This window comes from Typopeltis vanoorti, chromosome 11 (genome assembly GCF_054136105.1).
Source record: "Typopeltis vanoorti isolate ZY-2024b chromosome 11, IOZ_Tvanoo_1.0, whole genome shotgun sequence".
NCBI lineage: Eukaryota > Metazoa > Arthropoda > Arachnida > Uropygi > Thelyphonidae > Typopeltis > Typopeltis vanoorti.
In genome coordinates this window covers 122774759-122788099 of record NC_143559.1, presented here as the reverse complement: position 1 = coordinate 122788099, position 13341 = coordinate 122774759, and the positions used below count along the sequence as shown (strand labels likewise).

Sequence of the window (13341 nt, the reverse complement as noted above, 5' to 3'; positions counted from 1 at the left end):
AAATAATTGCTCTAAAAGAGCTACACAATAATAACTACATTATCATAACCAAAGCAAACAAAGGGAATGCAACTGTGGTGATGGATTCAACAGAATATGAAAGCAAAATGCACACACTTCTACAAGATCAGTCAACATACCAAATTAGAGATCAGGATCCCATCAACTCGCAAAAGAATAAGGTGTGCAAATTATTGAACAAAGTCACTTCTTGGCCAAAAGAAACAGTTAACAAACTCAGGGCCCTTTCCACATTAAAACACCTAGGATATATGGAGCACCAAAAATTCACAAACAAGGTACACCCTTGTGCCCTATTGTGGATAGTATAAACAGTCCCACATATAAACATGCTAGACGTTTAGCCAAACTACTAGCCACTCTCACAAACAATTCTCCCTCTTTTGTAAAAATTCTACCCACCTAAAAAAGTATTTTAGAAAACCATACTTTTAAAAAGTTCAGACATAATGATAAGTTTTGATATCACCTCACTATTCACAAATGTACTGTTAATTGATACCCTTGATTTACTAAAGTCATAATTTCCCCTGATATATTTCAACCATTCCATTTAAATTCACAGTACAGGCAGATTATTTTACATGGAAAGGGAAAATATACAAACAATTAGATGCAGGACAGCAATGGGCTCCCCCCCCCTTAGCTGACTTCTACATTGAACACTTGGAAAAGCTAACTATCAGTACAGCCATGCTCAAACCAAGTTTTTGCTACACTATGTTGATGATGTGCTTGCTATTTGGCCACGTGACCCAGACGCATTGGATACATTCTTAGCTCATTAAATAGCCGACACCCACAAATTCACTTTACAATGGAACTGGAAGCTAATGACTCTCTGCCCTTCCTGGATACACTAATCACACATCTTTCAGATGGTTCCCTATCATTCTCAGTTTATAGAAAATTCACAATATAGGGAGATATTTACACAAACAATCACACCATCACCCATCTCAACAATATGGTATTCTAAAAGCACTAACCCACAGAGCTAGAGCAATTTATTCCAGTGACATTGCTCTCACTGCTGAACTCGCTCACGTCGGATCTTTTTAGCCAATGGCTATAATCCCCATAAGATAGACAAAATACTAAATACTCTCCTGAAATCCCCCCCGCTCTACTGTCTACCACAGAAGACTACAACAAAATTGTCACCATCCCATACATTAAAGGCACATCTGAAAAGATATCCAGAGTGTTTAATAAACATCAGCTATTCACCGTATTTAAACCGTATGTGAAATTAGCAACCCTCATCCATTCACCTAAGGACAGAGTCTCTCCTTTATCACATCCAGGAGTCTATGAAGTGCCCTATTCGTGTGATCAAGCTTACTACGGACAGACAGGGAAAAACTGTGGACATCCACCTCAGCGAACATAAAAAATACATCTGGCACTATGGCAAGTCAGGTTTAGCAGACCATGTGTTAGATATTCCTACACACAGGATCGATTGGGGAAAAAAACAAAAGTGCTGCACAGAAGCTTTTATAAGTCAGAGAGGTTGTTCCTGGAATCAACAGCCTTGAAAAACATACTCCAAACCTCAACAAGCATGGCTGTATAAATTTGCCAAAGATTTGGGAGACGGTCATCTTAAGACCAAATTAATACCTGTTTTCTGTCTGTTTCCCCCCCCCCCCCCCAACATAGATGGCACTTAATTAGGACTTTAGTCTTTGTGTTGTACATTACAATTGTTCAAAAATCCCATTGTTATACATGATTGTGGTTATTTTGCATACTCTGAAGATGCTGGATAGAATACCAGCGAAATATCAGCAATAAGTTAATAGTTATTTTCTTATCAGTCTGTGTTCTCATCTATACCGTTAAAATTAATCAACACTTACCACATGATAAATTGGTACAAGCTGCAGAGGACAGGAATAGATAGGTGGATCAGAGATTGGCGTGCTGAACGATACCAACAGGTTGTGTATGATGGAGCAGTGTCTCAAAAAAGAAGGGTAGCCAGTGACATGCCCCAGGGTTCTGTTCTTGGGCCCTTGCTATTTAACTTGTTTGTAAACGATATATCATGCGGACTGATTTGGGATCTTCAGTTATTTGCTGATGATGCAAAGTTGGGAAGAATTATAAGTAGCACTGCTGATGTTAAATCCCTTCAGAATGATTTGAGTAGACTTTTTACTTGGAAAAAAGAGTGGGGTTGTAGTTTTAATATCAATAAGTGCAAGATGTTGCATTTTGGAGTGCAGAAATATGAGGCTGTGTACCATATCAATGGTGCCGTACTGCATGAAGTGGATGAGATTAGAGATTTTGGAGTGATGGTTGACAGTAGACTGAAGTTTAGAAAAGCATATTGCTAGTGCTGCTATAATAAGAAGTACTCTGACATGTAAGGATAGGGGGAAGTGGTTGTGCCACTGTATAAGGCACTGGTCAAACCACACTTAGACTATTGTGCTCATATCTGGTCACCTGGTTTTCATTGTGATGTGGAGACATTGGGGAGGTTCCAGAGACAAGTGACTAAGATAATATCGGGAGTTTGGAATGCTGGCCATGGAGAGAGAGGTTGAAAAAATGTAATTTGCAAAGTTTGGTGGATAGAATGAAGAGGAGGTGATATGATAGAGACGTTTAAGTTAGTAAGAGGATTTTATTAAATTAATCCAGAGGGGATCATAAAAAGAGTAGAAGGTGAGAGATGAAGAACCAGGAGTCGTTAAGTAAAAGTGTGGTGAAGAGGGGGGGGTGAAGAATAGATTTTTTACATACAGAATTGTCAGTAAATGGAACGCATTACCTGAATGTGTTGTTAATGCAAGGAACTGTTAAGGATTTTAAGATTCTATATGATAAATATGTTGTCAGTTGAATGCACCTCCCACGATGAGTCTGTCAACTCCATGGAGGGTGTAATAATAATATAACAGTCTTCATTTTTCTATCATCCAAAATTGCAAAATCTTATGTTTAAACAACATTAAACTGACAGTTATTATCCTTGGTCTATAATACCTGTTATAGGCAGAGTGTTGGTTGCAAATGAGAGAGAGCAGGTGATTGACAAGTATCCAAAAGCAGTGTATGGAAGAGTTAAGGAAAGAATCCTCTTTCCTTTACTTAGATGTGAAGTAATACAGAGTCTGTTATTAAACAGCAGCCGTTTAAAAACAGACTCTGTATTACTTCACATCTAAGTAAAGGAAAGAAGATTCTTTTGTTTATTCTTCCATACACTGCTTTTGAATACTTGTCAATCACCTGCTCTCTCTCTCTCTCTCTCATCTACAACCAACATATTAGCTTTCTTCATCTACTTTCATTTATGCAGTAAATCTTCCATCTGGCATTCTGTCAGAAGTTTTTCCACTTGGTTATACTATAAATTAAAGATACCAAGAAATTATATACTTGATTTAATCCTTTATCCAAGTGTAAGCAAACAGTTGCTCCTGAGGCAATTTCAGGACTGGGACAATTCATATAAAAAAGCTAAGACTTCACATCACTTACCTTAGTATCCCATAATGCAAAGCACATCTCCTTGCAGACATGTATAATTATGGGAAGGGTCACTACCCAGACTGGTTTTAACCTTTATTGAGGTCTCATCAGTGGGAGCCAGACCCAGAAGTGATAGTAAGGTTGAAGTAATGCAGGAGTCATATTTTCATATTGGAGTAGCCAAAAGTTGTCATACCTTATTATTAAAATACTCTGGATTAGAGATAGTTGGAAGTTTTTCCACTTGATTATACTATAAATTAAAGATATCAAGAAATTATATACTTGGTTTAATCCTTTATCCAAATGCAAGCAAGCAAGTTTGCATCTGAAGTATTTTCGGGACTGGAGCAACTTGTATCTTTAATTATTGATTATCTTTAATTAAATATTAAATATTGTATTCCTATGTGTCCATTCTGAAGTTTTGTTCATAACCAGCTGTTCAGAGTTTTACTATAATTATAGAAATGCTAACTTATAATTTGCTTCCTGTCTTTTTACTCTTGTGTAGTAGGACCATCTTACCTTTTCCTTCATTACTTCAGGATCCCACCCATGCTAAGACTCAGATGATGAGGTCAAAGGTGTTGTTGATTTCTTTGAGCATTTTCTTGTTTGGAAGTCTGCTAGAAATGTTGTTACCATCCTTCATGGTATATCAATACAGTTGGATCTGTGGAACAAGTATTAGTTGTTTGTGACAGGGATTTGCCACAGTTCATTCAGATGAATTGCAAGGTATGATTGAATATGTATGGACTGGCTTTCCTGCAGAAAACCTTCAGCTTTTTGGAGTTCATGCCTCAACAGCTTTGAGGCCAATCTGAGGATCGAGTGCTATTTGCTGTTAAGTAGGCATATCTAATAGACTACACTCAATGTTTACTTTGGCTATTGTCAGCAGACATTAACATGTAATATTTTATGTAAGTTGTGTCAAGTGGTGCATGTGGAAATAAATAGTTGAGTTTTTAGAGTAACCTCACATATTTTGTCTTTTTTAGATGTTCATACCTAAGGCTATGAACATCTTTTACAATTTTACAACCATATCTTTTACTAAGATATGGTTGTAAAATTTAGGCAGAATTCAAGACTAACTGAAGGCCAAAGCCCTTCAACTTAGAAAATAATACTATACAAACAACAATGAATGTAAAAAACCTTTATCATTTAAAAGGTTGAAATATATGCATATTCTGTCTTATCTTTTTTCTCTCTGAACTCTCTCTTCATTCTTTTCTCAGTGTAAACAAATTCACATCTGGGTAGCAGCTGACTAAATTATTTGGCTTTAGTTATTACATCTCGGCATAGTCCATTGTGCTTACAGAAATAAAAAGTAGTTAGTTTCATTTACAAAACTAAAGGGGAATTCGGCCTCATTGTGGCTAAGGATGCCAGTTAGCTTATTTATAATAAAAAATAGTATGGTTTAATATTTAACATTCTGAAAGTGTCTTAAATATTAAAGTGATGTAACATACACATTTTACTGCCAGATTTCAACACAGGGTTGAAATCTATTATTTTAAAATTTAATGAAGATGTAAGGAAATAAATTTTAATTCTCTTATAAACTTAAAGCAGGATAAATTATTTTCTTCAGAAAAATGTGAATCGTTAGATATGTTCATTATCAGATGTCTCACGCTTTCATATCACTGCAATAAATCACTTAATAAATACAGAAATACAAGAAATACCCAACCTTTCTTATCAGATAAACTTGCTTTACTGCACTTTACATGCCTTATTCCAATGCTTCTAGACTGGAACATATTTCTTTTTTGCTAATATATTCCAGAACACCTTATTACAGCTTTAAACAAAATTAAATCATATTTAGAATACTCCACTCCTCTTCCTAAAATACTTTTAATCCATTTCTGAATCTACTTTCTGGAATAAACCTGTATCTTAACAATCGTGAAATTCCTGATTTGTCTTTTGGGGGGGATACTGTGATAATGCTCTGTGATAAGTTTATATTATTACTAACTTTCTATTTACAATTTTCCTCCAAATTAGTGTGTTATCTGTTAGGAATTGACTCCAGTTTTGTCAGATCTTATAATTTGGTCTTTGAAGGCACATCTGTATCAATCCATCTAGATCCTGATCATCCTGGAAACACACCTAATTTGCTAACCTTTAATTTCACATTCTGTTTAAGCAATCATATCTCTTAGATTTCCTCTGCTTGCACATTCCTGAATAGCACATCAGGAATGTTAGCACATTCCTGATGTAAAACAATATCAAGTTCCTTCCTAATATCTTCATTTTTAATATGATTCTGCCATTTATGCTATCTATTAAACTCCTTCCCCCCCCCCCTCTAATTTTTCTCAGAACTTTCATATCTGTAGTTTCTGATTAACAGTTTTATATCTAACCCAGCTCTTGGATCCATAAGTTAAAAATTGGTTTGAACACTATCTTTTTATATAGCTGGTCCAGTGCTTTGACTAATTTCTGTCTTATTCCATATAAGTTTATTCAGTTGAATTCCCACCATACTAGCTTTGTTTATTCTGCTGTCTATTTCCATATTTTATTTGCTGTCTTCACTAAAAATTGTTCCTAAATACCTTGAATATTTTTTTCAAGTTCTCCATTCAAGATGTAGCTGATGTTTTCAATGTTTCTGTCCGTTTTTATCTTTTAACCGCTGATTGTCATGTCAAAAGTAGTTATGCTATTTAGTATAGAATCTTTGGAGACTTGTATTGGATTTATTTAAAAGCATAACATGATCTGCATAAAATAAAAAGCTGAGATTAACATTTCCAATTTTGATATCAGATTTAATTCCACTTTCCTTAATGAAGTGATCTATGTAAATTATGAATAGCACTGTAGATAACTTGCATCCTTTTCTTAAGCCCAATATTACATTAAACCATCTTCATGTACTTCAATCTAACCTGACTTAAAACAACTAAAATATAGGCTATATATTGCTTGATATATCTTATTTACACCATATAATTGTAGCACTTTTCACATAGCACCATGTCAATATGCCTTTCTCTAGATCTACAAAATTTAATACAAATTATTTTTATTTGACACTTATTTCTTAACTATTTGTCTTGAAGTGAAAATCTGACTATTGGACTTTTACAAAAATCTATATTTACAATTTTTCCTGAATCTAGCTTGTTTCTCTTCCACTGTAATTCTTACATTCAGCTTTATTGCAGTTTTTATAGGTATAATTTGTTATACTCCATTAATCCAGAATTCGACCTTGTGAACAGGCCTTCTTAATTATGCATAGCCACTGTAAAACTTTACAGTGGCTATGCATAATCTACTTCGGCTGCATTTCTTGTTTTTGATGGCTTTTTCTACCTGAAGTATTGATGAATTTTCTGACCGTATTCTTCTTGAATATTTTCTACCACTGTTCTTTCACTTCTTGATTCATTTAGTGTGTAATTACCTCACATTAATGTAATTTACATTAAAAGTAATTACTTTAATTAAAAAGTTGTTTCTTGAATGGATTAAAGGAAAAAAAACATTAATATTAAGAAACCTTAATATTATTCAAAATAAGTAAATAGAAAATAGAATTGTATTCACACTACCATATGAAAATTTCACTATGTAACAAATATTGTTGCATGAACATAAAGCTTGAGATACAGCTTCTGTTTAAAATAAAATACATGCATTTTTTTTTTTTTTAAAATCCTATATGGATCTTGCATTAATTGTGGAAGATCTGCTTCTAGTCTCCTCGTCCATATTTTCTTCCACACATTCTAATAATTATTTCCTCCCTTGAATAGAATAACAAACTTTGATCTTCCAGAACTGTCCTGGTTTGCCAAGTGGATGTTATCTCTGCACTCTATCAAACAGAATGTAGGTTTGAATTCTAATTTGGCTTGAATATTTCTGCAAGTCTTCATGTAGATGATTTTGCCTTGACATGCCTTGAAAAAATGGCATGTTGGTCTCTTTGGCAAGGTTCCAATGATAGGTTTACAGTTTTTTGCAGGTGAGATGCACATAAAATATAAAGTTAACTCTAACACAAACACCACTTTAACAAACTCCATAAAATTCCCAACAAAAGCTCCAGTAGGTACAATGCTGTGCTAAAAAAATTCATTATAGCAAGCTATCCAATTGTGTGTTAGGTTCAGTGGCTCTCATGGTCGAGAAATAATACTGCTTCTTAGAAACCTACTGGCTTATGATAGGGTAGTTAATCTTATCTGCATTTGCTTCTGTGTCTAAATTGCATGTGTTTTTCTGGCCAGTTTGTTTGCCTGTTTTACAAGATGAAAAACCTGATGTTCTGGAAAGAAAAATCCTGCTGCAACAGAAAACTTACTGAGAATGAATGGTGCTTGGTACTTTTGCACCATGCAAAAATGAATGTTCAGAATTTAACACATTGCTGTTGACTGAAGTGGTTCATAAAATGGAATGTTTGTATTGGAGAAGAAGGACCTGAAATATTTTTCTCAGTGCTAGGCAGATTGAATAGGGGTAGGAAGAGGTGTGCCTCAAGCATGATAAAGATTGTTCTTTGTGTTAGAACTACTCCTTTGGTTTCTCACCCCCCCCCCCCCAAGTACTGTCACACCTGCTATCAGTCAAATAATCATGGCACTTGTGGTTGGTTAGTAAAATCTTAAATATAATTAGTTATTTGGTGAATCAATATCATTTTGAATCATAAATTTGTTTAAAACCAAAGAAGCCTGTACTTAAATTATCATATGTTGATCCTTCTAGCATCTTAAAACACTAGGATTGATAAGGAATAGTGGTGAAGAAAATGCTGAAAATGTTATTTTAAGTCATCAGATTCCCGAACCTCCTGCTCTGATGGATGAAGCCTACATCAATAGTTTACTACAGCAAAGTTTGGTGCTGATAGAAAGCAAGTAAGTAGAAATGTTTATTCAATATTATTTATATAAGTTATTGTACTGCTTGCTACAAAGTAGATTGAAGTATTTATTTCCGTGTTCTGACTTTATGTGAGTTTTACTCTTTTATCCACCAAACCCTGCAGTTGGTATGCTCTTAATCTATCCTCATAATAAAAATATATATATATATATCAAGGCTATAGAATGTCCATTATCTATCTCTGTACTCTTCTGATTACTTTGTTGTGTGTGCCATCCAGCCATTTTAAACTCTTGTGAACAAGGCTATCCATCTCTCTCTCTGACTGGTTTGTCTATCTTATGTAACAAAAAACCCTAATATGCCTGTGTGTGAATGCTCTTCAATAATTTGAACCATTATCACTTTTTGTTAGACTGCCCTCATGTTTGTAATGAGTACAGTTATTTTTATCACATTTTTACCAGATATATTTGATTATTTGATGAGCCTTATACATTCATCTGCATGAATGTATAAGGCTCATCAAATATATCTGATGTTTTTAAATTTTTATAATGCACTAATTTATATCATTGTTTACAGAAATATTTTAAACCTATATCATACAAATTTTATTCTTTAGAATTTTATATATGTTGATTTGTATGCAAAAACTTCATTTTGTTTTACTATATATTTATACATTCACCAATATATTTTTAACCGTGGACATAATGCATAATAGCCATATGCCAGTATACACTATACAATTCTGGTAGAAAAGTCCTAGATTTAAATTCCATGTGGGGAACAAAGAATCTGTATAAGGTTTTTCATCTAATGGAATTAGCTGATTCCATATGGAGGAAAAGTTGGTCCTGGAAACACGATTTGTTGTCATATGAGATAGACAGACAAACCAGCCAGAGAGTACATACACAGTTGATATCTGCAGATAGGATTAACTTATAATATTAAATTGGGATTTCTTTAAAGCCAAGTTAGCTTTGGCCATTACATGCTAACATGTTAATGGAGGATATATGATGAGGAAAATAAATAGATAAAACAAAAATATAGATAAATAATTTTATTATTTGGAAAATAATTTTGCAAACTATAAAATTATAGGAAATATGATATATTTTAATATTTTATTTTTATCATTCTCCATTAGACCACTCAGCAATTTGCAAGCATGTCTTAGCTCTCTGAAACAGGAAGTAGAAGTACTACAAGAACAAATTGACAAACATGTTGAAAGTAATTCATGAACAGATCAGTTAGCAAACAAAAAAAAATGTAAATTTGCACCAGTGAAGAAATCTAGTCGAAAGTACAAAGAAATTTATTGCCTACGTGCATGCTGCTACACTAGCATTTAATGGATGTTTCTGTACAGAATTTTGTGCCCGAAGCTTAAAGGCATTTCTGTGCAAATTTTGCATATGCTGCAAGTTTTAATATGGTGCTGCAGATATAATTCCTATCTTTTGTTGTAATTTATATAAGAATTCTGTACATTTTAAAAATTATCCCTCATATATCTTGTATAAATATTTTATTTCATATAATGTCATTTTTTAAGTCACTTAATTGTGGAGAAGGGATTATAAATGAAAGGTAATTTTCAGAGAAGTTGTGAAATGCTGCTCTTCACCTAATGAAGAATAGTAGTGAAAAATAAATATGCTTCTCTGATCTCTTGAAACTGATCTTTCAATAGTGCATTGTTCCACTTGTTCCTTAAAAGGTTACTGTGTTGTTGTTGTTCAGCTGCTATGCAGCATGCCACTTTTTTCCCTTTTAGATTTATTATTTTTATACTCTGCAAGTTACTTGCAAATGTGTTACTGTTAGAACTGTTTGGGAGAAGTTTGTTTTATTTTCTATATTAGGATGGGTTAAACACATCTAGTATCATTCAAAGACTGTTTATGAATACAAGGGAACCAAAAATATGTACAAGATTTTGTTAAGTAAATATAGGCTATGAGCACATTCATAGCTGCTATCTTCCAGAGAGCATCATTCAAAAATTATCATAACCATTTTTTTTAAACTTTTATGAAATAAAGTTGAATTAAATATATTTTATGTTGTCTTCCAGTTCATGATAGTATATTGTTATACACACACACTTCAAAGAGAATATTTCAATTCAGGCAAGATACAATCCATATTTATAAGCCATTAAAAAGTGACTTGACTAGTTTCTTTTACTTGATAGATGAAAACTGTTTAATCATGCTCATAATTGAAATGATAATATTAATAAATTATTCATAAAATCTATTATCATTAGCCATTTAATTCACAAGAGGAGAAAATATGCTTTTTGCTAATGAAGTGTTTGCAGCTATAAGTAGCTATAAGTTTTGTAGGAATGTTGTGATATCTGTTAGCTGATTTCAAATCATAATATTCAGTAGTTTTGACAGATAAAGTCACTCTTATTACTGAATTAGACAAGTATTGCTCTGTTTTCATACACGTTAAATGAATTATTATGCATTTACTATATGCATTTTAAATTAGAGCATGTTCGTTCTTTCTTCTCTCTCTTTTGCATGGTTACCATTATGCAGACTTAATTTTTTTTTTTTTTTTCCTGCAGTATATGGCAGTAATTTTAAGGTGTAATGAATCATCATTACACCAAATATTTGTAGAATTGTTTCAGAAATATATATATATATATTATTTTTAATTTTCAGGGAATATCTAAATATGTTCTCATATATTTACAGACAGTAAACTGAATGGATATATTCAGTAACTGATCTAAATTGCTCATAAATAAATAATGGCTTATTGGGAATGTTTGCCCTGCCTAAACAACTGATTGTTTAGAGAATCACTAAATTGTTAAGTATGTTAGCAAATACAATTATCTTATTTGTTTGGATCCCTTGTAGTACTTGTTTTATTAACATTTCGGTGATCTTCTGTGTGTACGTGCGCTCGTATATATATATATATATATATAAAATGTTAATTTTAATAATGTTACAAGTCTTCCAGTACTTATTAAGAAGACTTAATTCTTCTCTCTTTTTTTTATGACAGTAAATTCACATGTACAGTGTCATCTACATCCTGTTAATTTGATGTTTTACCAGTAATAATATTATTAACAGAGTAATTTAAAATTAAATTACCCTGTTATAACTTTATAATTATATTGAACACAACCACCTAGTCAAATAATGTTTTAATTTAGACCGTTACTAAAAGATGATCATATAGTGCTTTTTTTTTTCTTTTTTTTTTTTTGATAAAAAATTTTATGAAAGTAAATTGCTCACGTGTAAAAACCACTGGGGTATGTTTTTGAAAGTGGTTGCTTTATATATTCATATAATCAGAGCTTGACAAATATGCTTTCCCGTGGTGAATAGATTTTGACAGCTGGTGAGAAGCTGCAGACTGGACAAACTAGAATATTTTTTATTTAATAAAAAATAACCTTTAAACATGATCTTTTTTTTTTTTTTTTTCTAATTTAAAAAAAAACACAAAACAATATGCATTATATACAGATCCAATAACAAAAACTAACAAATATAACAAATTATATTTTCCCAGAAATCAATGTTGTTTTTACTGTTCTTTATATTTTTATTATTGATTTCTGAATAGTGAGATATATATCTAGATTTGAGAACCATTCCTTTCTGGAATGGTTCTCACAAGTTCTTCAAACAACAATAGTGCACTTAATCACTTTATGGAACTCCTATTGACTTATTGGGCAAAAAAAAGGGGGAACAAGATCTTGGATGAGTACATTTTTTTCATGGCAAGTAGGACTTTGCATAATTTGTTGAGCCCTGCATATAAAAAAAAAATAGGCTCATTAGAAAGCCTATTTAAAATGAATTAAAAATACAGAAAACCGTATTATTGTCATATTCCATAATTTATCAGTTTTGTTGACACTTGCCAAGAATTAGAACATGAACATAAAGGAATCATATCTGTTTGTTGGCATATTATAAAGAGATAAAATTACAGCGACCAGTACAAGAATAGTAACTGTATATTAAAATTCTGATTTGATAACGTTATTTGTAAAATTCTTATATCCTTATAATTTTATGCAATTTATTATTGTTTTCCCAATGCATTAAAAATATTTATTCTTTAAATTTATATGTTCTTATTGAAAAATTATCATGTGTCCTATTCACTTGTTTATACATGTGTGCATATGATAATACCATTTAGAAATATTTAATAAATTAATCTTTAAATTTAGTTTATAAGTCTTCATTTCCATAGCATTTACAGACTATGTGCTCTTACTTAAAATATGGAAGATTAGCAATTTGTGTGTGTGTGTGTGTGTGTGTATATATATATATATATATATATATACACACACACACACACACACACACACAAATTGCTATATATATATATATATATATATACACACACACACACACACACACACAAATTGCTAATCTTCCATATTTTAAGTAAGAGCACATAGTCTGTAAATGCTATGGAAATGAAGACTTATAAACTAAATTTAAAGATTAATTTATTAAATATTATATATAATTTATTATATATATATATATATATATATATATATATATACACACACACACACACATATGGTTATATAAAAGCTCCATACATTGCAAGCATTATTATGAAATAAAAAGAGCAGCTGAATATATCCCATCTATAGTTGTGATAAAGGTATACTGTACCTTTTTTCCCCCAATCATTTGCAAATTTGAATGTGCAGTATAAACTTTGTGAATTATATCTATCATTAGTCTTTATATATGTTGGTTTCCAGGCTTTTCTTGTTGTGGGCAGGATTATTATTATTATGTGACACCTCCAGGGAGTCCAAAGACTCATCGAGAGAGAGAGAGTGTGCCAACAGCATCGAATGATTGAACCCTTCCAACTACTAACCGTGCTCAAACTTGCTTAACTTTT

The 13341-nt window shown here is 32.2% G+C and overlaps 1 protein-coding gene across 1 annotated transcript in view; it reads left to right on the top strand.

Moving 5' to 3' along the window:
* Positions 1 to 10471, top strand: part of LOC150102016 (uncharacterized) — a 136437-nt gene extending 125966 nt beyond the window's left edge. The window contains exons 10-11 of the mRNA XM_090400187.1: positions 8278 to 8429; positions 9557 to 10471. Coding sequence (XP_090256313.1) covers positions 8278 to 8429; positions 9557 to 9653 — 249 coding nt within the window. The 3' untranslated portion in view covers positions 9654 to 10471. The remainder of the gene's footprint in view (positions 1 to 8277; positions 8430 to 9556) is intronic.
* Positions 10472 to 13341: the final 2870 nt, after the last annotated feature.